Source organism: Chiroxiphia lanceolata, chromosome 3 (assembly GCF_009829145.1).
Source record: "Chiroxiphia lanceolata isolate bChiLan1 chromosome 3, bChiLan1.pri, whole genome shotgun sequence".
Classification (NCBI taxonomy): Eukaryota; Metazoa; Chordata; class Aves; order Passeriformes; family Pipridae; genus Chiroxiphia; species Chiroxiphia lanceolata.
The window spans coordinates 101,087,449-101,112,191 of NC_045639.1; the positions used below are offsets into that span (position 1 = coordinate 101,087,449).

At 35.5% G+C, this 24,743-nt stretch overlaps 1 protein-coding gene across 2 annotated transcripts in view; it reads right to left on the minus strand.

Annotated features, from left to right (window-relative positions):
* Positions 1-3,032: 3,032 nt before the first annotated feature.
* MBOAT2 (membrane bound O-acyltransferase domain containing 2) overlaps positions 3,033-24,743 on the minus strand; it is a 102,906-nt gene continuing 81,195 nt past the window's right edge. The window contains exons 8-13 of one of the 2 annotated variants that reach the window (XM_032682718.1): positions 21,169-21,361; positions 18,127-18,230; positions 17,716-17,780; positions 12,721-12,853; positions 10,149-10,300; positions 3,033-9,584 (exon numbers count right to left, since the gene is read on the minus strand). In XM_032682718.1, the coding sequence (XP_032538609.1) occupies positions 9,362-9,584; positions 10,149-10,300; positions 12,721-12,853; positions 17,716-17,780; positions 18,127-18,230; positions 21,169-21,361 (870 nt within the window). In that variant the 3' untranslated portion in view covers positions 3,033-9,361. Of the gene's footprint in view, positions 9,585-10,148; positions 10,301-11,317; positions 11,413-12,720; positions 12,854-17,715; positions 17,781-18,126; positions 18,231-21,168; positions 21,362-24,743 lie in introns of those variants that run through there. The other variant, XM_032682719.1, reaches the window with a different exon arrangement.

Sequence of the window (24,743 nt, forward strand, 5' to 3'; positions counted from 1 at the left end):
ATTTTTAGTATTACAATGATTGTCCAACTATAGGATACATAGACCTTGGTCTTTTGCCAAGCAGGCAATAAATACAGACATACATCAAAATCTTGTTAGCTCCAGGATGTCCTTGAGTAAGGGATGCTGGCTGCTCTCTGTTCCACTGATTAGGCCGCCTTTCTTGCTGATTAGGCCTGGAGTACAGGCCTAATCAGAGTACATCCTGACTTAAGATAATTTTGACATATTCCACATTTTGCAATAACACCACATACCTTGAGATTTACCAGCTTCTCCCAGACTCCTCCAAAGCCCAGGTGACCAAGCAGCTTCACAGGTATTTTGAAAATTCCCCTCACAGCCCAGGCTGGGGTGTGTGTAGCTACAGTCACCTGATGCCATTCCCTACATGTTATCAGTGCTTTCAGTGATCCTAAAAATGCATCTAGTGACTGTAAAATGCCACTTCAATCTTCAGCACAGTCCAATTCATGATAACAGATGCATATAATTCATTTGGACAACTGGATGAGAGATGATCTCTAATGACTATAGCAATAACATCTCCCCAGGAGATCATGGAACCTAGCTGAAACCTGGGATGGCAGCAAACCAGCCAGGCAAAGGAGCAGAGCCCCCATTTCTAAGGTTACTGAGTCCCAAGTGTTGATATAAATCTTTACAACACTGAGATATTTCACCTCTGTAAAGAGCTATGACTGTTTGCTTTCAACAGGGCTTCCTATATATCCCAAATACTTATAATCCATGAATAATAATCCAGAAAGCATGCAGCAAGTGCTTTGCTCACTTTTAAGCATGAATTCTCATATGACCTTAAGAAAGTCTTCACACCCTGATAAAATATACAGCTGTCTTTCATGCACAAAAGTTGTTAATACAAAGCAAAGGTGCAAGTTGTGAAATTCAAAAGTTAAATCCACTTAGATATTGCCCTAAAACACTAGTTCAGCAGAAAAACTGGGAGAAATTAAGTACTTAAAGCATATTCTTCTTCTTTACACAATAGAAGTACAATATGAACAAATGGAGGATGAATCCCTGCAGTTAATGCTGGGCTGAAAAGTGCCCACTGTGCTACCTGAACATATGTGTAAGGGCCACTATTCAAGAAAGAGTGGTCCTGATGTTTCGAGCATCTGTGTAATCTTATTTACATAAGAGAAACCACAGTCGACAAGACTGCCTCAGTATTTATAGATTTTGAAACATTTTCAAAATATTACCCTTTTTTTACAGAATTGATATGGAACATATATTAGTATCTCACTTCATGATCTCCTCATCGCCCAAATTCTTATTCCAGTATCAGTGTTTCCACCCATCAGGTGCTTGCTGTGTTTTCACCCTGCAGTTACAAAGTTATTAGGCAGAAACAGTAGCTCCTTCCCTCCTGCACAAAAAGGAACTGTACAAACACTGGGAATATGGAGGCAGAGAAAGCACAGTTTTCTGTATGGTTCTTCACTTTCATCCACTTGTGCTACAGATGTATCCAGCTCCTTGTGCTCTTCCAGTTGTACCCTACACTAAGAACAACGCTTTCTCACCAGGGATTAATTCACATAGGCAGTGAAATGTGGTCCCACTGTGGTTTATTTGGTTTGGAAAGATAAACTTTAGCCTACACAGAGTAATAACTCTTTTTCTGTTATACATGACCATCCTAGGAAGAGCTGTAAGATATACTGCTAAACTCTGCTGAGGGTACAAGTCTCCAACTCTGATCTAGAAAGTAGGGTGAACACATCTCCCCCTAGAACGACTTCTGTATTCTATACTGAAACATCCTGCATGTTATCAGGAAGTTACTCAGATGGAATTAAGTTAATTATAGACACAGGAAAACATCTGCTGGCTTCAGGATGTTCTTAATCATGATTCTTTCTGTGCGGTACCTTAAAAATTTCCATCACCAACAAGTCTTAGCATTCTGAAGTAGTACCAGAAAGCTGTGTTTTATCATAATCTGTTCAAATTAATTTTTCAATAAATGCAGGAATGTTTGGTTCATGAAGACACTTCATACTCCTGACCAACTCTGTTGTGAATGTTTATTTGTGAACGCAAATTCTATTGCAGTCTAACTTCTGGTTAGAATGACACAAATCACCAGAGCTTCTAAAATTGCATATAGCTTGTCCATGAATTCTGAACACACAAGGCTTAAAAATACCATTGCTTCAGTAGGGCCTTTCAAGAGAACAACACAAACATTGCAGTATTCCTCTAGGGTAGGACCCCTTGCAGAAACAGATCTGTGTAAAGGCAGAAACAGATCTCTGTAAAGATGTCTTCAAAAACACTGGCTTTACAAGGTTTGTACAGAAGCAGAATTAATACCAGATCAAGAAAAGAGAGAAAATTATTTAGTAGCGTTATAGTGATATATAGTCATATAGTTCAATAGTGATATATAATATCCCTTCTTTTCTCTAACAGTCTAAGCACACATGGTAAAAACCTGCAGGTCAAGAAGTCTCAGTCAGCTTTAATATCCTGTCACCGGCCAACAGAAACTGCCTTAGCAGAGTCCTGGTAGTCAAGTTTCAAAAAGAAAAAAAAAAAAAGTTCATGTATGGTACCCATTTAGCCCTGCTTCTTTGGAACCATCAATCAAAGCAGCAGCTTCTTCAAAACACTGAATTTGACTTCTCAGTTATAAGGTTTCCATTTCTGAAGCTAAAAATACACCAGTTGGTCATATCTGGAACTAGTGCTTGTCAGGCAGCAATATGCTCCGAGACGGAGGGTTGAAAGTTGCTTAAGTATCTTTCCCAAGTAACAAGAGGCTAGACTTGAAATTTAATTTACCAGCTCTACTGGAAAGTAAATATATACATATACTTGTATATGAGCTCTAGAAGACAAGTTAAATAAAACCAATTTTGGAGTAGAACATTCCAAATAACAGTGTAAATGCATGCAGTGTATGTTTAATAATTAAAAGGAGAAACCACATTAAAATAATTTTGTTCTTTACTACTCATTAAAGACAGACACCAAAGAATTTAGAAAAACAAGTTTGCTTTTCTTTTAAACTACAGTTTAATCAGATTTAAAGACACAAATTAGAAAAAAACATTTATAGGCAAGTTAAAAACACCTTTAAAACATAACAGCATGCTGCTTCTGCAGCACTGCTGAGACAAATTAGAAATAAGTAATTATTAAAATATCACAATCACAGTGTAACTAACAGTGGTATTTTAATTTTACCATACACCAACACGTAGTTTATGGATCTGTTGAAAAATAACACTTTTTAAAAAATATATATTTTGGAATAATAAAAATGAAATTCACTGACAATGTATTATAATCTGAACCAGGAAAGGCAAATTTAGGAACACTGTAGCTATCCACTTTTTAGGGGTGTTCTCTCATCTTAACATACGGGTGGTTGGAGGCATAACTACTTCTGCATTGAGGTAAAACTATTCCCTTGAATGTGTAACCAAGGCAGGAAAGAACAAAGTTCCATATTTTAAATTCTTAAATGGAATAACTTATTACAACATCTTTGAATAATGCTATGTTTACCCATCTTACACTATTTTTCACCCAATACATTTTGAATGTTCTCTTCTAACTGATCTAGAACACATCTGAGGTCTGGGATTTAAGAATAACTACCTAATTACTATTGTAGCATTTTGACACCTTTGTCACAGTAAGACACATCAGCAGATTCTTCATAGAAATAGTCAATACCACCGGACAAAAGAAGATACAAAGAAAAGATGTAAAGAGAACTGATAAACACATCAAAAGGCAAAAGATGCATAGGCAAATACTCCTTAACTTATTGTGACAATTGTTGCACCATTAACACGTAGTGTTGCACTATTCCAATTACTGGTCTCTAGGCACCCTGTTTCTCTGCTTTTTATTTCAGATTATATTGTCCCAGTCTTGAATCTGACTAGAGCATGGACCACAGCTACCTATTCATATGACATATTGCAGTGAAACCTGAAGAAATCTAGCTTGGGGTATTTATCCCTTAGAGAATGAAAGGAAGGAAGAAGATTGTGAAGAGGTCTGTTTTGCCAGGAGGTGTTTGGAGTAAGGTGCTGGACTGTGTCACTACTAATATAAAAAATTTCCTCTGAACGTAGCCCTATCTCAGATCTTAGTCTGAAGTCAGGATTTCTATTCATAGCCTGAAGGAGAATATCCTGTAAAGGTTGGTTTTGCAACAGAATGAAAGAAGCCTTTTCCTTGCCACTTAAAGTGTAACCAACAGATTCTATTTTCACCTTAGGAAGCAGAAAGCTTAGTAGTCTGAGAACAGAGCCCCACAGCCTTCAGATGTAATGTACAACTGGAGGGCTCAACACCAGCCTCATCTGAATATTGATATAGCTTATTTTAAGTGTATTTATGCACGTTATATGTAACTACAGTTTGTCAACTCAAAGTTTACACAAATTATATGGATATGTACATGGGTTTAGAAAATCTAAAACCATCTAAAACCAAAACGGGGGCTAAGTCACTGGACACACAACTAATGCACACACAATGATGAAGCGGCAAAATTTGCTTTTGCAAATTTGTATACCTAAACTGAGCAAAATTATGTTTTAAATATTTAATGCAATGAAAATTGATACAGTTGATGGCTACATTTTGTAAAAAACCTACAAAAAGCTCATCTCAAAACAAGTTTTTAAGAAATTTTGGGTTCATTTCGTTTTGACCATAACAACCAAGTGTTGCAATATTTGCAGTTGTAACCTTGCAGGGTGACACTGTGGATGCCTGGATTTCATGGTGTTTGCTAAATGTCTAGGTTAAGACAGCAAACACGTCAAAAATCCAGACAGATGTAGCATTGAGCAGTGGCAGGCTAGGTCACAAGCAAGTACAATCTCTGCCAAGCTCTGCACAGAGGGTTAGCTCCTCATAGGAATTGTGTGGCAAACCCTTCCAGCCACAGACAGGACATGTTCTGACTAGAAACTTCTCCACTGCCAGCTTTTCCACCATGACTGTGAAGAAAGTGAAGACCGACAGTGCAAGCTAGGTGAGATCCAGACAGATCCAGTAATCTTATGAGAGTAGGCTCAATTCACTAGAGTATCTGCTTACATACTTATTCAGAATAGCATATAATACTTGTTTAAGTATTTATTGCCAATTGATTTTTTAAACAGAAAAATTTAAAAATACTTCCAAGTGCTGCTCAGAGTATTATTGGTTCTAAATAAATACATAAATTAATAATGTAGTGAAATGCTGTGATGAATCAGCACAGAAATAATGTGTATTTTTTTAATACACAGAGTCTGCATCATATTAAAATCCTTAAATTAATTTCCATCTGTTTTTCTAACACTGATCACTTTTCAACACAGATGGCAATATTTCAAAATTTTCACTGAAACTGAAAAATTTTCAAGCCTGATTTCAGAAGTCAATGAGAATAACAAATGAAAGACTTAAGGATAAGGGAAATGAAAGCCTAAATTATTGTAACTTGTGCTTTTAAATTTCTTTATCATTCAAGGCCAACTTATAAAGTTGAACATGTGAAAGTTTACATATAAGCAACAGTGATACATTTGCAGGCAAATGTGAAGACACATTTGACCATGTATTTAAACAAATTGTCAACAATTTGTTTGCAAAGCTTCTGAGAGAAAAATCTAGACTCTGTTAAAATTACTTTTGATGTGAATTTGACGGGAGGTAAGGATCTCAAACATCTCCTCTGCATCAGAGGACATTTTACCATATTCACATTACTTATTTCCCTGGGGGAAACAGAACAAGTTCTTTAAGTGTAAAATTCTTCTAATAAATAATATACTATATTGGTAAAACAGATACCATATGACAGTGTAGAGCAGGGAATATACAAAGAGCTCTTCATAGTCTTCTCACTAAAGTATGATTTGTTATCAAGAGCATATTTTTAAATGTCACCAATTATTGAAATCCTGTCTACATGTCAACTTAAGGAATGGCCACAGAAGAATAAGTTTCCTGAATAAGAAGGGCATATCTATAACTGCAAAGCTAACAAAGCTTCTGATTAAAACAGTAGTGGGCACCACCAAAAGTATTATTTAAATATGTAATATATATCTCTTTCATTAATACAGAATCATAAAGGTTAAAAAAGGTTAAGCAAGCAAATAGTTACTCTCAGGGTGACTACATTTACTAACTAACATTAAGTGCCTGAATGGACTGTTCACAATAGGCAAATATCTGCAAAGCACCATAAAATTATGAATGATATGTTGTATTTACTTTTCATAATGTGCTGATCTGCAATACAGAAAACACTTTTACCTTTTGGATATAAATTAGTTAATAAGTGAAAGAATACTAAGCCATGTTTCCTTCATGCCCAAAACATACATAGGAAATTTACTTTCTACAATTTTTCTCAGGAAGAACAATAGTAAACCACTGCCATCCTTTCGAATTCAGTATTATCAAATGACGTGTGTAAAACCTAAAAATTATCTAAAGCATCGAGGCTGGCTGCTCTTGACTTTCTGACTGAGTGGGTAAAAAGGGTCCAGTGCGACAGCAAGGCAGAAAATGAGTAAAGCAGCAGGAAAGCAAAAACAACAAAACCCCAGTTTGACTAAAATCAGAGTGCTGCCATTAAAACAAAACACCTCTTTCCATAGTCCCCAGGAGAATTCATTTACATGAAGAGCAGATTTTGGTTCAAAGTACTCAGAAATTACATTTAAAGGGTAAATTCTAGGACAGTGCACTTAAATTCTGTGCAGAATTAATTGCCATAATTTTCTTGCACTGCAATTATTTAATGGGTTCAAATCGTGAAGAAAAAAAGTCACGTCCAATTTTGAAACATGCATCTTGCCACCTGTGCCCAACGAAAGCATGAACATATTTTCTTGATTGTTTTAACTTCCCTATATAAAAAAGTTCTGAACGAAACTGTACCTGTGAATTGACTCACACTGAAGTCACACACAAGCCTGCACTATCCTAAACCTGCTTATTTTCTGGGAGTGTTTACAACTGTTTTCATATTTCATTAAGAAGAATTAGTAAGTCTCCATTGCACACATGCCAAAAGAAGAAAACACGAGTACCAGAACATTAACAGAAAAACGGCACATTGGATGTTGTACTGGCATCCAAAAGTGTTTGTTTGGGTAGATATGGAGACTGAACCAACAAGATGAATTTAAGTTCAACAGTAACAAATGCTGAAAGAATCAACCCTAATTTTACTTACCCACCCAAAAATTTGCAATTCTAATTTGTTCTCTTACGTAAATATCCCTTCAAGTACAGAAAGCAAAAAAATGTCTTTCCTGATTCTGTATCTAATAAGGATGACCAAAAAATAAACTAGTGTTCCCTTATTATTAACAAGAAAAGCATAATGTGGTTTCAAAGAGGCATATGATAACCGTGACCCCATGTAAGGGGAAGTCTACTTGGGCAATCAAAGTAAGGATTTAGAAATCAGATTATTTTATCTTAAAGATAATACAGCTGTCACTGAAACAATGAACATCCCTGCTCATCTAAACAGACTCATTTGCTCTCATTTAATATTCAGTTTCCCCTTTCTAACTGTGTAGACTAATTAGTGCTAACCTATATATATATGGAAAAGCATGTTATCCTCCTCCTGGAGTTTTAGGCAAGGAGCCAAAGGCCAGATACAGAAGTATGGCAGCACAGAAACAACTCTGACCAAACTCAGGATCTGGTTCTTTGAGAATACACAAGAAGTACTGTGACAATTTTTTCCATGGTTGTATCCCCAAAGCTGAGGACCATCACTGCACTTCTAGTACTAACAATATTAATCTGACTGGTCCTAGATATTCAATGAAAAATTTAAGGTTCAAAATATTACAACATTTTTCTCACTCATTGCTAGTTATTAATCAACAAGCTGCATTATTTTTCTCTGGTAGTATTTTGTGTCTGGTTTAAAATTAAAAATAAACCCCATGTGGATAAACAGTTTGAGTTTACTTAAAAAAATTATAAGAAAATATAGAATATAAGCAATTAAAATGTAGCCCTTTAACAGTAGTACTCTAGCAGTGACCATCATCACAATAAATGGTCTGGAATAGACATAACCACTGCATTGTTTCCTTGACACACTTCCATGATTCAGTAGGTCAGATATTCTGAAGGATTTCTTTCTTCTATTAGGTTACCCACAAAAATGATATGAACTTTGCATCTAAAATTTAAAGAAAAAACTTTTCCTCAAATTCATACACTTCTTTGGATAAAGGACCATCAATTATCAAGCATATAGAAATTGGTTATGATAGTCATTTCATATTTGACTACCTACACACCAGAGCTTCAAGGTAATTTTGCTATTTTATACTGAAAGCATCATCAACTAACTGATGCCTGAAAATTCAAAATAACTTTAAGTATTAAAAATCACGTTTTGTAAAACAGTTCTATTCTAGAACAAGTATTTCTGGTATTTAAGGGCAAAACTGCACTTTCATTGAAATCCCAGTGCTTGCACGTTGTCTTCTGTGCCTTACGGCCGCTTTTCCTCCTCTAGCTGCAAAGCCCACTTGGCAGTGTTTTATTGGGTTTAGGTACTTCAAAATAAAAGGAAACTACATTAGAGCCATCAAGCCCTGGAAAAGGTGAACCTTGAGTTGTTTTTAATCTGTTCAGAAGGGCCATTTTAATCCATTCAGAGTAATCATACTCTTTATGAAAGAAACCTAACCATAATTTGGCATCAATGTTTACAGTTCTGTAATCCACTGTAATAGTTTGAGATACTTTAAGAAAACCCTCCAAATACTGAGATGCTTATTGCAATTCCCTTTTGAAGATTCAAAAGTCTTCTAGTGACTTTGCATTTCCTATTTTTATCTTCGTTATAGCATATAGTGTTATATATTTGAAATGCGCTTTCCATGTAAAATCAAACTTGAAAACACCCACTTAGAAACAATATTTCAGTAAATAGAGGGTTTAAGGCAAGTTATTCATTTGGAAAAATCATTTTCCATTTGTTAATCCTAGATTGACACAATTTTATTCCACCCCATCAGTGCCTTGGGATACACAACGTACATTCAGCAAAGGGCACACATATGACCCTGTGGACATACGTTGCAAGTCCTGAGTGCCCATTGAAATAATGGTAACATCTTCATATAAGGCGTGACCCACAGGGACATGGCATGGGAGGGGTTAATTTGTTTTGTTTCCAGTCTTGCTATTGTATGTGATTTTCCTAGGTAATGCATTCTTTTCTTACTAAACATCTTTGCAAACAAATACAAACCCCTTTAAAAGGTGCTAAAAATGGGTTTCTGAAAACATACAAAATATATTCATCATAGTATTTCCTCAATCACTGTTTTAATGTTTGATATCTGCAGGTTATTTCTTGTTTCTGACTGAAACTATTATTTGTTGTGGAGTAACTGTTCTTTTGCAAAAGATTTTCTTCTTCTAGTGTTTTGGACCACACAGGCTGGACGGTTTCATGCTTTTTACTTCCTTTTTGAGTTCTTTTCAATGGAAATACCAACAACACCAGAATACTGGCAATATGAAGACAGAAATAGCAGGAGCTAAAAAACAAAGAGAAATAATAATTCAATAAAACTTTCACCACTCTTACAGGATACTTAAGGAATAAACTGTCAAAACCTACTTGCATACTTCGAATGTAAGATAAGAAAACATTAGTATTTCCTTTAAGAAAAGTAAAAAAAGGGGGAAATCAGAAATTAAGTCCTCCCTTACAGTATTTAGTGCTGTAGCAAGATGTAAAGTGAACAGAAATTTGCTTTCTACTTTTTTTCACAAGTTACTTCTGGGAAGTCAATATCTAGTCTTGCTGTAAAATAATTCAAGGGTATATAGTAGTTTCTAAGGTACCCTCTGGTTTTGTTTTTGGTTGGGTTTTTTTCCTTGCCCCAGGAAAAATAACTCTAATACGATAGCAAAATGAAAGCACTCTAAGGTTTTTCATACACAACACACACCACGTTCGAGCACTGGAACAGAAATACAGTCCACTCAGATAACAAATCAATTTTATAATTATAATTACAATAGCTTCAAAAATCTTACACTGCAGAAAACACTTCTATTTCAAGTTAGAGAAAAGGAAACAGGTAGAATGTGCTTACCTGTAAAAGGTGAAAGAGGGTTTTACAGAGAGCAGTACAAATGGCACGACTGTGTAACTTATTGCTATTTGAGTTGCCATCCATGTTATAATATCATAACACACTTTAACAGCAGGAGATTCAACAAAATAGTGTCTGATATTGTTTCTTATCTGAAAAAGCAGGTAATAGAAAATTAGCTTAGGAGTAAACCTTGGGAGCTCAGAGTTTGTTGCATTGACACAAAATTCATAGGATGTACTGAAATGCTACAGTTTGATCAAATATCTTTGAACTACTCAAAATGCCCATCAGCTTCAACAGGAGTCAGTTGAAATTCCCTGCTCTTCATCCAACACAGGAATTTAAGCATTTATCAATTTAAGCAGAATTTAAGTAAATGAATCCTCCATAAAACCCAGTGCAACTTTGCACTGGTTGTCTGAATCAGGACAACTCTATTCTATCAAGGCACTCTATAAATATAGAGGGTTGCAATAAATGAAAGCCAGAATCCTTCTGATGAAAGCTTCTATATGGTAAGTCATTTTCATATACTTGTTTTAAGATATATTTTAGGACAAGCAGGTTATAAATCAGAATATACAAAATACCAGTTCTAATTATATATTTCAGGAGTCTTAATAACAACTACTATCTAGTGGGATTGATATAAACTGACTCAATTTTCTATGCTGTCTTCTTTTGTTTGTAAAATTCTGTTCAAACAATGGAACAACAAAGGTATTTGAAAAAAATCCAAATCCAAAACCCACACAGATTTGGGTTCAGTTTTATTTAAGTCTATAGTTAAAAGACACCAGTAAATCTTTGTCCTTCCTTGCTTTGACTGAACTGTCATCCTTGCTTTAAATCTTATTTGCTGAGAAGCCAAGATGGGCTCCATTCAGCCTCACTGAGCTTGGTATCACAGTTTCCATCTCCCAGTCACTTGCACTGAAGCAAAAATGCAGCACCAAAGTGCACAGTTTAGTTTCTTCAAATCTCTGTTTCTTTAGAACTCCTGTTTCCAAAGAACATACCCAAGGCTAGCTCCTGCTGATTTAATTCTTTACATTAAAACCTTCCTTTACCCTTCTTGTTCTTACCAAATTGCCTTGTAGATACAGCATTGCCACTCAGTCTTTGCTTAGTTAAGCTAAGTAAAACAAGTCATTCTGGTCACATAACCTTCATCCTAATCTCCACCCAGTTTCCTCCTATGGTCACATGCAATGACTTGTTCCTGAGTTCTGTAGAATTCAGATGAAACTTCACAGAATTTCTTGTAGAGAAATCTTGTATTTTAGGACTTGAGGGACAACTTTAAACACAAATCTACAATTGCCCCTAGTAAATACCTGATTTTGAAATGTGTAATGATTAAAGGAGGTAAAACAAATTGAATACATGCTTAGGCATGACAGAACAAAGTGTGGACCAAAGCTACCACACTTTGCAGTTAAAGGCTAATAGAGTTAAATAACTATGCTGAAGTACTTCTAATATATCTTAGCAGTTAATATTAAGTACCTGTTAATACAGAAACTCAAACTATTTTTCTACTAGCCTATTGATTGATACATATGAAATGTGAATACAACACACCTTACTAGAGAAGCTCAGGATGAAGTGCAGTGAACACTCCTATTTACTGGACTCATCTCACTGAGTAAACGACTTCTACCTGAGAACTGTCCCAGAACCTTGGCTTTTGCACCAGCCCCTGGCTGATAAATGTCAAAAGTTCCCTGTGATAGTCTGGAAGAAGAAGAAAGCTACATCTATTGTAAAGAAAGGAGTCAGTTCTGTCAAACACGGACTGTATCCTCATCTTGTGAAGAAAGAGAAGCATCTGTTTTATTGCTGTAGAAACAATCTAAGTCTGAAATACCACCTTCCCCTAGCTATTAGAGCAACAAAGAGCAGTCTGCTTCATTTCTTATTTTCCTGGTTCTTTCAACGAAAAATGTGGTCAGTTATGCTCCTCTGACATGTAATTTGTTCCTCTTTTCCACTGAGTAACTGATAAACCTGTCTCTGTTCTTACACAACTTTCTCAAGCAGAACTGTGAGAGATTTCTTGGCAGATTTGCTGGTTCCATATGGTTCTGAGTAGCAGCTGCAAAAGCTTGTTAATGTGACTGCACTGCTGGCTGGCCAACTTGAAATGGTAGCTGCACTAGAGATTTTTATTTGCTGCTTGACAGGGAGCATTCTTTAGTTACCACCTTTACACTAGTACTGGACAGAAATTAGGGAGCTACTCATCATCAGTGATTTCTTCAAAATTATCTTAGATAACATCAACCTATTCAGTATGCCAGTAACACAGGATCAGTTAATACAGAGGAAGAGCTTCCACAAAAGATATGCTACAAAAATGTTATAGGCTGTGTACAGTCTTCTTTGTTTCCACCAATCAACCCTTCCTTACATCTAATCATTCCCATTGCTCTCTTAACTGAAAAAAGTAAACACCCCTATCAGACAGATTGTGTATAAACTGTAAAGGGCATCTTTGGACTACAGAATATGATCCATTTTCTTTTATAAAACATATTATTTAAGAAGATACTTGGTTGGTACTTACAGCTCGTGCTGCTAGTGTCATTAGTACTCCTGTTAAAAATGTTAAATAATATCCTGGGTAAACCCCGTGCCAGATGGCAGAAAGGATGAAGGTTTGGATCGTTGGGCTGAAGGTGGCTCGCTCATAGCACACTCTAGCAAGTCAAAAACAATTAAAGATAAATAACACAAGTCACTCACAATCTTCTCAGTCATCCTTTTTACTTTTACCAGTTGCATCTCCAACACAGAAGTTTGAATGCAATTGCAATTTCCTGTTATTTAATAATATTGCCACTGTATTATGACTTACAGAAAATGTTTAGAGCTATTCACAGCTCCCAGTTAAGCCCTCAGTGCAAACCTGTGCTCAGTGCCATCACACATGGTACTTGTTCATAATGAAGGGATACACAATCATCCAAAGATGGGTGTTGGCATTAATGAGGGATCTTGAGCCATCCAAGAATGTGTTTGAAAAGCTACACTGGAAGGTGCAGACAACCCTGGAAACTCTTGCAATGAGTCAGATACATGTTTTTCACAAAATGAAAGCAGCCTATAGGAGAATGGGAAAAGTAACTACTACTTTCAATTTTGAATAATAAAGAGACTAGAGTTGAATATATGTCTGTGTGACACAATTAGGTGAGCATGATGATGAAAATGTAATAAATACTCTACTGTTGCAAGAATATCAAATAAGGACAATGCTGAACTCTATTATATAAAAATTGAGACTCTGAACTATTAGGCAAGGTCCTACAGTAAAGAATTCTAGAAGAAAGAAAGGAAAAAGGAATCCAAGAAAGGTATTTTCTAGAAGACAACATTATATGACACAATGACAAACCATCATGATGTGGAAGAATGATAGGAAACATGGTAAGGTCCTGATATGGCTTCACCAAGATTTCTTTAATGTCTTTAATGATCTGAAAACCAAAAAGCAATAGGAAATATGGAAACAGATACAAACTAACATGAAGCAAAAATAAACACCAAAGCCATGCATGAACACAAATCTATGGCTAACACACAAAATGAGTTTTAACTAAAAAGGCCATAAACACCAATATGTAAAAGGTTTTGTAACCACATAGCAAGTAACAGAAAAAAAGAAGAGAATTCATGTCTATTATTTAAAGAAGACGACAAGCTAATGATACAGAGGGCCAAAATAGTCACTACTAATCTAACTACTTTACTACAACTTCCATGTATACAAAAGATTACTGAGACCTACTGATGCAGTCAATGCTGAAGGACAGAAGGCAAAAAGACAGCATCTGAATAGGGAAAGATCAAAAGTGTATTTTGCTAATTTAGTTTATTCCAGTCAAATAGATGTGGTAAGTTTTATCTTATGAGGTCTTCAGTGCAGGATATGAGCACAACCCTCTCCTCCTGCCAAAGGGCTTCGCTCACAATGGCCAATAAGATGAGAACATGGGGCTAAGTGGAGGGCAGGTGCTTGCATGCTTAATACACAAAACTACCTGACATTTGCCCCAAGTACATCACCTTAAAGACAAAAGCAGCACTGGGTCAGGTTAAATAGTAAACACAGAATTTCAAAGAAACATTTTTGACAAAGAATCTGTCAGCCTTAGAAGTACAAAAGCTTTAGGAAAATTTGTGATGAGTCAGGGAGGCATCTTGGAGCAAAATACCAGTCACCAAAACCTCGTTTGACACTGCCAGACGTCACCCCACCAGCACTATGACCTCTGTCTCAGCCAAGACAGAGCATCCCTGGTAGACACAGTAGCATTCCTGCACCCAGGTAGGGGACTGTCAGTGCACTGTGCCATGCCAGGGAGCAGGATCTTGTCCCTGTCAGCTGCAGGTACAGGAATTTGTGGCATGCTTTTCTAATGGGCTTGTGAATCAGCAGATTCACAGCGAGCTAGAGCACTCATGTCTCCCACAGGTAGTGCATACAAGCAGGGGGCCCACACTCCCAGGAGGAGGTGTGGGTTTGTATCCCATATGTCCTTGGGAGAGGTGGTGCAGTTTGCATGTAACTGTGTGCGTACATGTGTGCTTTTTAAACTGCTCGGGATTAGTTACAGAAGAGGGTTTAGAAATGCTTATTAAACCAGAGCACTAAGCACACATAAAGTGTTATCTGTTCTAGTACTGCTGTTAATTCTGAACATATATTTTACTGAGCAGTGGTTAATTATGTCTCATTAATAAACTGATACACGGCTTCAATCTTTATTTGGTTTAAACTACTGAAATAGTTCCCTGAAAAGCATTCAAGGCCTAACAAAACTAACTAAATTAATTAACCAAATTAACTAACCAAATTTCAGTTGTATCAATACAAGTCAGGTAAGATATACTACAAAAAATCATCAGGTTTCAATTTCAAAGAGTAAAAAGTACACTTAAACTCTTCCATGGTTTTGGTAATAATAAATCATGTTCAAATGCTTCATTTGACATTCCTAAAAACACACCAAGGAAATATGGTCATCACAACAGGTTGCAAAAATATATTCAAATACAGGTGGTTCAGGTTATCTTATCCATAATTTGCTCTAGAAGTGGGAGGATGCATCAACTGTTCAAGAAGAGTATTGCCTTTTGTCTGGTTCTATATTTTCATTACTAACTTGGGTGGTAGACTGAGAAGTACATTTTTCCACCTTGTCTTCCCTTCCTTTTTTGGGGTGGAAGGTGGGATGGACGAGATTGGCATTGTTTTCTTAGCCGATATAGCACTAGAATCCAAAATGATCTTGATAGACTTGAAGGATGTTCTGAAATCAACAAGATGAAGTCCAAAGCATAGAACATCTAATAAGAAAAGTGGAAGATACAAAACAGTACTATTCCTGTAACATTCCTGAAAAAGCGTAGCTGGGTATGAATATGAATCAACAGTATGAAACACTGAATATCAGCTGAGCATGAATCAACAGTAGATTGCTGCTGTACAAAAAGACAGATATAACACTCTTCCTAATACATCACAGTATTACCTACAGAAAATAATGGCAATTAATCCAGTCAAATCATTCAATTCAGCCTGTAACAAGCCAGGGAAAGACCTTGAAGGTCTTAGCAGAAGTACTACATCCACTCTAGGAAGACAGGAAGTTTGGAAAGAGGTCAGAATCAAGTAACAAGAACCAGAAAAGTTTTGCAAATATGACCAAAGACAAACGGCATTAGATGGTTTCTTCGGAAAAGAAAGTGAACAGGCTGAGGGGGGAACGTAAGGTTTCCCAGTCAGGAAACACTGTTGTGTTATGTATTGTTGATATATGCTGCCATGGAAACATCTATTTTAACTTGCATCCTTGTAACAATAACACCTCTGAATTGCTATATCTTATGATCTACGTTAAACATTTACTAAAATTCTTTGTGATCTGTAGCTCCATTAACTGTGGTTTTTACAAGGAGTTTGTTTTTACACACAATCAGGGTTTAAATCCTGTGATTCTGGTGGTTCAGTTTTGCTTTAGAAACTATCAGAAAAAAACAGAACAAATGCTGATGTCTGCTATTTCATGTGAGATAAATGGCTAACAGTTTAGGTACTTCTGTAAATGATAAAAAGGTGAGGTATTAAAAGTGGATGTTTAAAGTAATATATGAGCTTGTCCTCCACTCTAATTGTTGTAGCATTGCAATCAACCAAATTATTAGTAATATAATATATATTCTCTAACACTATTTATGGACCTCATATACAATCAATTAAAACAATCTTACTTGCAACAAAACCTCCAGAAAACATCCACCCTTCTCCCATTCACTGTGGTAGAATAAAATTAGATGATCCTCAAAGATTAAGACTATCCTCAAGGATTCTTCTACTATTGTTTTAAAAAATATTTATTAAAGGAGGTTTTAATTTTTCTTCACATCTTATTTTCTTGTCACTCTAAGCAACTGATTTGAATTTTTTTTCTTTCAATTCTTAGCAGAAGTGTTATACTTCTTCACTAATAAGTGTGTTTCTTTAGAATCACTCCATTTAGGAGATTTGAAAGTTTGTTGAAATACAACCTTTTCCTGTTAAGTTTTAATACTGATAAATTTCTGTTCTCTAAATTAAAATAGCTAGATAACTTATTTTCTTTATTAAATGATACATTTCAATACCTGCAAACATGCAATTCTTCTTTGTTCATTGTCTTAGCAATAGATCCTGTTGACCATTGAGCCAACCAGAATAATCTCACGAAACTCAATTTCTGTTTTTAATTGAGTCAGCAAAATATTTAGGGATGAAATTATGAAAGGAAGAGAAAACACTATGAAGAAATTTGATGGAAGAAACATCCTGTTACCAGCTATCTTAGAATAAGGGGTTAAGTCCTCTGAGTGATCCCAAGATAGGGGTCTCAAACTTGCACCTATCGATAGAGATCCAACTCAACAGACTGGAAGAAGGGAAACAACACCCACATGCTACTCAGGAACACTTTTACTTTCTAGTTACCACAAAGAAGTAGAAAGATGTAGTTCACAGGACACTATACCTGTTTCCCAGACAAGGAAAGAGTGCAGCTGAGGGATATCTGCAATTTCTGTTGACAGCACATTGTAGGGTTTGATGTCTCTTGTGCAACTCTTAATGGAAGGAGCATAGAAAATTCTCTCACAAAACGTATGGAAGTTCCTACATCACTATGTGGCTAGAAATAATGCAGAGCTTTCACAGGCTGAGATGTACGTTTTGCCTGCTGTTCTCAGCAACATGCACTGGTTTGAATGCTAAGAGAGGAAAAAAGACGCCTCCACAGATTAACAGTTTTATGTTCCCTTTGGCCAGTGAAGAAAAACTGTTTCTGTCATAACCTGATAGTCTACACTAAGAGTGAAGTCTTAAATTCAGAGGCTTTAATTCAAGTATTACAAGAAGAATGTCCTGCGGAGTTGCTAAACAACTGATGTTTTGTGGGGTTTTAGCTTTAAATGTTACATCATCTTCAAAGAAATATTTATCTAAGAAACTTCAGTGGAAAAAAGCTTTCCTTTAAGAAATAAATACCTTTTGAGCCAAAGAGCTGTTTGGATATTCCAGTTATCAAGAAACATCTTGAAACTTGTGGAAAACTGTAAAGTAAAACAAATTAATTATTTCTATAATCATGAAGTATTATAAAGTGTTTCAAAATTCTCATGTATAAATTATAAACCCTCCTCCACCAATTTTCTGATGAGTTGAATAAGTTATTTGCTCAACTACTCATAACCACAAAATATTTTGGAAGTCAATTGACAAGTAGAACATGTTCAAAACAGACTATTTTCCATCCTTTCCTAAGGATGCGAACACATCATTTCTGACTTCAAACATTTTCACTACCTTAAGGAACAAAATGCATAGGGAAAGTTACTGAAATTACAAACAACTACCTACATGGGCATGTAGGTTTTTTTAAAAGAGCCAGAAACAAACCTCTATTTGCTGGATTCTCAGATTTGATATTAGATCCCAACGTGTAACTCCATTTTTATCATAGCCTCTAAAACCAAACCCTGCTGCATTATTAATTGCATCTGCTGCAAAGAAACAAAAATAAACAAATTAATTATAAACAGCCTGCATCACACAGCATGTAGTTTGTTAAAAATATTTATCACACCTTAAAGGCTACATTTATTTTTTCTTTTAAATACTGAGGAACACTTGAACAAACAGAAAACAATCCAAGCAACACATTGGATTTCAATTCAAAAACTTGTACAAAAGCATAACAATGAAAGGTAGCACTATCTACTTCACAGTACAGGTGTTCCCTCTCTCTCACAGCACCTACTAAGACTTGCTTGAGCAATCTGACAGAAAAACAAACTTAATAAGATGCATCAAGACTATGAAACAGTATCTGGTTGTAATGATTTGAGACAGCAGCTCAACGCTCAGATGCGTGTCTTTGGTCTTCATTATGCAGCAACAGTAATGTTTAATGCATAAAGATAAAATTGCACAATTCCCTTCAAGCAGGTGCACATTCACAGCACCCCATGCAGAGCAGTGCAACCCTAACAAAAGAAAACAGTAATTTTTTAAGTGATGCAGAATTTGTCAAACTTCCACTAATGGCACAAGGCCACTGTTAACACCTCTGAATGTGAAGTGTCTACACTGCACGTCAAAGGTCAGATAGTTCAAAGCAAGCAATGTTTTTCCCTAGGAGAAAAAGCACTGCTGTCATCCAGACTATGCAGGAAAACCCAAGGGATCTCTGCTGCCTGCCCCTTTCAGTCATTACTTTTGCCTGAGCTTTGTTAGCTCAGACATTAAAATTTCCTCAGCTGTTCAAATTAGGATGGCCACATGCAAGGAAATGAGATAGTTTTTTTCCCAAGTATTCCCTCTGTTGAACCAGGTGCTTGGTGGAATGCACCCAAACATGGACCCACATCCACGAGGCATGAACCCAACCACTTACATGGGTCACTAAGGGACCATGGGCAGAAGAATGCCAGCCCTTCTACCATGTCAGAGGAGTCCTGAGGAACTGGAATTAAGGTAGGCAAAAGGCTCTGCAGAAGCCATACAGATCTAGTCCTCTAGTTACAGGGCCCTCACTGTTAGCTCAGAATTCATTTAAAGCACTGTAATTAGATTGTGACCTTTTCAATTACAGCCAGGAACGTGGGAGATACTGCACAGATTTAATTACCACATTGAAAAGAATTTACTTCATACAATAGTCACATGTAAGAAAAATTTGTATCTTTTGTAATTTCCTTTCTTCTCAACAACTTTTTGAAGGTATTAATGTTGTGTATTTGGAAAGTATAAGAAACAATTGACTCAAACACACAAACGGTTTCTTTCCTGAAGTTCAGTTTTTCCTGTTATCCACCAGTTTGGAAAAGGGCTTTGTAACATTTCATTGAATATAGGGTAATTTATAATATTTTTATTTTCTTGTGAAAATTTAAAAAAAAAATCTTTGAAAGCAACAAAATCTGCTGCCCTACATCTGATGTCACTGATGTCAACTTCAAATATTAGGCAATGGTTTTATGCTCAATTAGAAACAGCTGAAGACACAAATCTCATACTCTTTTGCTAGCTAAAGTACAAAGACTACAGCTAGAGTAACTACTCATTTTATTCACAACCATTTTAGTAAGTATTTCTTTAAAGTAATTTATTTTATTAACAAATTTTTTTCTGAAGTAGCATACAACTCAACAGCATAACATCCAGTAAAACTGCTAAAGCCCCCTCATATTCTACTCCTACCAATGTAAGTTTAGATGAGACAAAGTGGAAGGAAGAAGGTTTAAAAAAAGCTATTTAGCAAACTAAAAGCACAGAGTTGGCATCGTTTATTTTCGTTGGTATTTTACCAAAGGAATGCTAGCTCTATACTTTTAGCAAGTGCATAAGGACAAGTCTATTTGAAGTATTAAAGGAAAAATCCCACCAACTAAGATTATTCATTTTTCAGATGACTCCTACGATTTACAGATGATGATACAGGTGCATAAGACCACAATATTTGAAATTATTTCATTCCACAACAAGCCCCAAAATTACTATATCCAGACAAGCTGAAAGTGTTTCATTCATTGACCAGAAATTAAACCAGCAGCTGTAAATGAGTCATGCTGCTCTGCTACACTAAAGCTTTCTTTATTGCATTGTTCCCACAGATTCTCTCTCAAAAGAATTATGAAACAAATATGTAAAACTGGAGAGGAGGAGGCAGCTGATGAAATCTGTTGTGTGAGCCACTTCCAAGATGTCAACTTACATAAATAAAGTATTTTTCTGTTGTATATGTTGTCTTTTTCAAATAACATGAAGTGAAACACAAAAGGTTCTTTAAACTATATAATTTATTCAAGTGTTTAAATCAGTTACTAAGGATGTTTTCTCACCCATCATCCAAACTTTTGGTAAACAAAGACTAAAACTGAAGTCACACCCATCAGATTCTGAAAACAGTACTGCAGATGCCACCTACTATTAGCAAAAGTACGATACATCTGAATTTCAATATATTAATTTTCTTTCATGCTTGAGTAACATCAAGCAAATTACTAACCACAAAAAATTAACTTTGCAGATATGCCAAAAATCAAGGTATCAAAATAAATTTAAAAGAAAAAAAGAGGGATTGTACATTAGACTAGAGTTATTTTTTTATTATTATTTTTTAAAGTTGTTGCTCATTAAAACACTACCACTCCCCAAAACTCCCAAAGTTTCACTCAGAATTCTAAAGGAGACTAAGATCTCATTTGCAACACTGTCACAACACTGTGCTTACATTTCTGGTACCTTTTGTTTCTCAAAGAGAGAGACACTATGGAATATACTCTGCCAATACCTCAGAATACTTAAATGCAATCAGGTTTTCCTAAGGCCTCAAGAGGGCACTGCCACTTTTTAATATATTCTTAAGTGTGCAGCATCTTAAATGAAACTCAACATGTGCCCTTTTTGTTATTACTATATTTTTAAATATATACTTACCTAAAGTCCATGCAAAATAATACTTGGGTCTGGCAGCCATAAGAGACACATATAGGTAGAAAAACCTTACAGGCCATGATGCTGTAGCTCTGAAGTTATCATCAATGTTGTATTCCACTGGCAAAGTTTTTGTAATAGTCATGTGGAAGAGTAGGGACAGTCCGCAGATCAGGAGTTTCTGTGCCACAGCTATCTGAAAGTTTAAGATGGGAGAATTTGTAAGCTTCATTTTTTTTATCTTCTGGGAAAAAAGGGAAATTATAACCTTCCTTCCCTATACAGATATAAATGTATATCAATTTTTCTGTAATATATACTACCAACTTTAAAATAGTTGGCAACATTTTACAGAGACTCAAGGAATATTGTTACATTGATCAAGTTGTGAGCACCCCTTCTCCTGGCAAACACAACAAATCCAGTCTGACTACAGTAAGCCCCTAAAAACCCTTCAATAATGGGAACACCTTTTGCAGCTCCATTTTTTTTCTTATTTCATCGCCAAATTAATGAAGCAAGTAAATTTTTAAGACATCATAACACAAAACATATAATCTAGGGCAGAGTACAACTACTGTAGAGATTCCGAAACAATGGTAAAGCTTCAGTTTATTTTCAGTAATCTTTGGCATAATGCAGGTGTTCAATTGCTGCCCAACTTAATATATCAATCATCTCTGCTAGATTATTACAGTATTTAAATGCTAAACCAAGTAAAATATTGAAATAATTTATGAATTTTCAGCCAAAATACCTCAGTTCTATATAGATCTGTTTTCCCAACAAGAATGATCAAGCTATAAGGGGACAAATAATATGCTCACAGATGTGTAAAATTATGTTGTTCGGGTGGGACCTCCTCAGATTTTCTCAAAACTCAGCTTTGGTATAACCACTACAGTAAAGAATCAGTATTATTTTTAGGAAAACATTTCTACGGTTCTATTATAAAACACACAGAGCAATAATGTCTAATACTGACTGCTCTAAATCACTAGTCTGATCCACACCCCAAGGACAGATACTTCAGGAACTTTCTCAGAACATGGTAACAAATTTAAACCAAGTACCAACAAAAGAGAAGTTTGAGAGCTGGTTCATTAAAATGTAATTTTAAAGTTTTTATTTTAAGTAATCTCAATATTTAAACATTACAGTTTTAATTTACATTAAAATTCTCCAGAAACTGAACTTGACAAGAAAACAATCACTCTATTTTTCTTTGAAGCATCAGAACAAAAAGATAATCAGAATCCTTTTTCTGTCCATGCTGTTTCCAGTATACCTGTCCAAACTTTTAAAGATAACATTCTGCTTCACTGAGAGTTCAGCTTCACTTATCTAGTTCCAAAATAAAGGATAATTCTGTTTCATGATACAGAATGGAGCATTAAACATCCAACTGAAAACACAGACTTCGGTAAGACACACAGTATCAAAGATTCACCCAGTCACACAGATGATACAGGTGATACAACCTGATAAAAAATTTGATTTGGAAAAGCTGTAAAACAGTGAGGGTATTTTTGAATATTGCATATGTTTCATGTGGCTCATCTCAGAAGATATTTCAGAGAGGATCAGAAATCACAGCTATTTAAAAAAGCACAGCTGGAAAAATCAGGAGGCAGCTACCGATTAATGGCTAAAACTGGTGTTTAATTACTTGTTTCTACTTGCTTTCTAATAAACCTCATCTGAATACTTTACAACGAGAGTTCAAAATTAAGGGCATTAACTTTCTAAAAGTGTTCCTTTCTTATTCTAGAACTATTATTCCACCTCTCTCTTTGCTAGAGCAGAAGCAAAGTTCAGTTGGCTTTAATTTCTATTTCAATTCCTGAAAAAGTTATGTTCTTAAAATCAGTGTTAATAATAACACTAATGAATCTTGAATTCTGGTATGCAGTACCTGATAAACGCAAAAGTTTGATGTTTGTAAATACCAAAAGGAATCACCCCAAAGTTCTGAAGACAGCTGCAAGGATTTAACTTCAAAGTCTAAGCTACAATTAAAAGTCACATTCAGTTTCACATGAGAAACAATATTTATAAGCTCCTGCTTTGTGCCTCTGCCATTGTTTACCAATTTTTCTATTAGTAAATAAAAATCATTAATCTGCCCATTCAATCTGCAATCTGTTTAGTACCTCTCTGAAGGTTCTTAACTAAATTGTGGAGGTGTGAACCCTCCTTTTAAGATTTGGTTTCAACAAAATTTACCTTAAGAAAAAATAATGAACTCATACAGGACTCTGCCACAAATTCAACTTTTTTTTTTTTTTTTTTAAATGATACTACCTCACTCAATAATTATACATCCCAGCCTGCTGATACCACAGGAATCAGTATCAGGGATATTAGTGTCCTTAGAAAACTGTGATGGATATAAATATCTTGCCTCTACAAAGTCTGGGAGCTGCAGTTTCCAGACTGGTTTAAGCAGAGTTTCTGAAGGACAAACCAAACACAAGCTGCAATGCAAAGCACCAGTTCTGCCCTGCCTCCACTCCTTGGCTGCAGGATTGGCTCTTGTTCCTTATAGTGAGACACATTAAAGAAACTAATCAGATGAAACCCTTGATTTTTGGCATTTTATGTGGTTTTTTTTAGTTGGTTGTTGTTGGGGGCTTCAGGGGGAGTGGAGGTGTTCTGTTCTTTGGTGGTTTTTGGTGTGTTTTTTTTGTTTGGTTCATTTTTAATGGCAAGTTAGAGTCAGGTTAGATCAAATGATCTGAACCAGGCTACAACACTGTGCACTGACACCAACATAACCTACAGTTCAATTACCTATAGAAATGCATTTGGTAAAACATTAATTCACTTCCTATTACTTAATTAACCAGGTTATTAATAAAAGCTTCTTTGCCAAAGCATAAATGGGCAATCACTGGATTGCACGTTCACAGGAGTGTTGGTCAGGTTTTACAAGGATGAAATCACTTGAAGTTTAATTTAATTTGCTCTTTAAAGTTTTCAACATACCAAAATAACTGTTCTGTTAAGGAATTAAAAGACCATAAGATGCAGGATAATTTTGACCTGACATGAATTAGCATATACAAATTATTTTACAACAAAAAGGTAGAAAGTCCTGGTTCATTTAGTTTTGATGAGCAACTGGGCATACCTGCATAAAAATATCAAATATGGTCAACACTGGGAAGGGGAAAAGGTACTTAAGCTAGAAGACAGTGCCAGGACAATATTAAATGTGCATAAATTAGATGGGAACATAATTAGGTTGAAAGCTAGATACCTAATTTGAGAAAGGAGTTCAGGAACAGCTTTTTAATTGAAGAAATAAAGCTAAAACACTCACAGAATTCAGGAATTTTAGAAATATATTACTGTATAAACATGTATAATATTTAAAAACAGATACAAAAAAGTAGAGAGGAATCTTTAAAAATTTTATTTGAATGAACTTCTTGCCTGATAATCAACAAGAAGCTCAGTGTAATATTGAACTATATTAAAGTACATGATGTGGGGGAGGTACTTCTGATAAAAATTATAGGTAATTAAGTAAGAACTTTATAACCTGTACGAAGAGTCTGCATAATAAGCAAAAA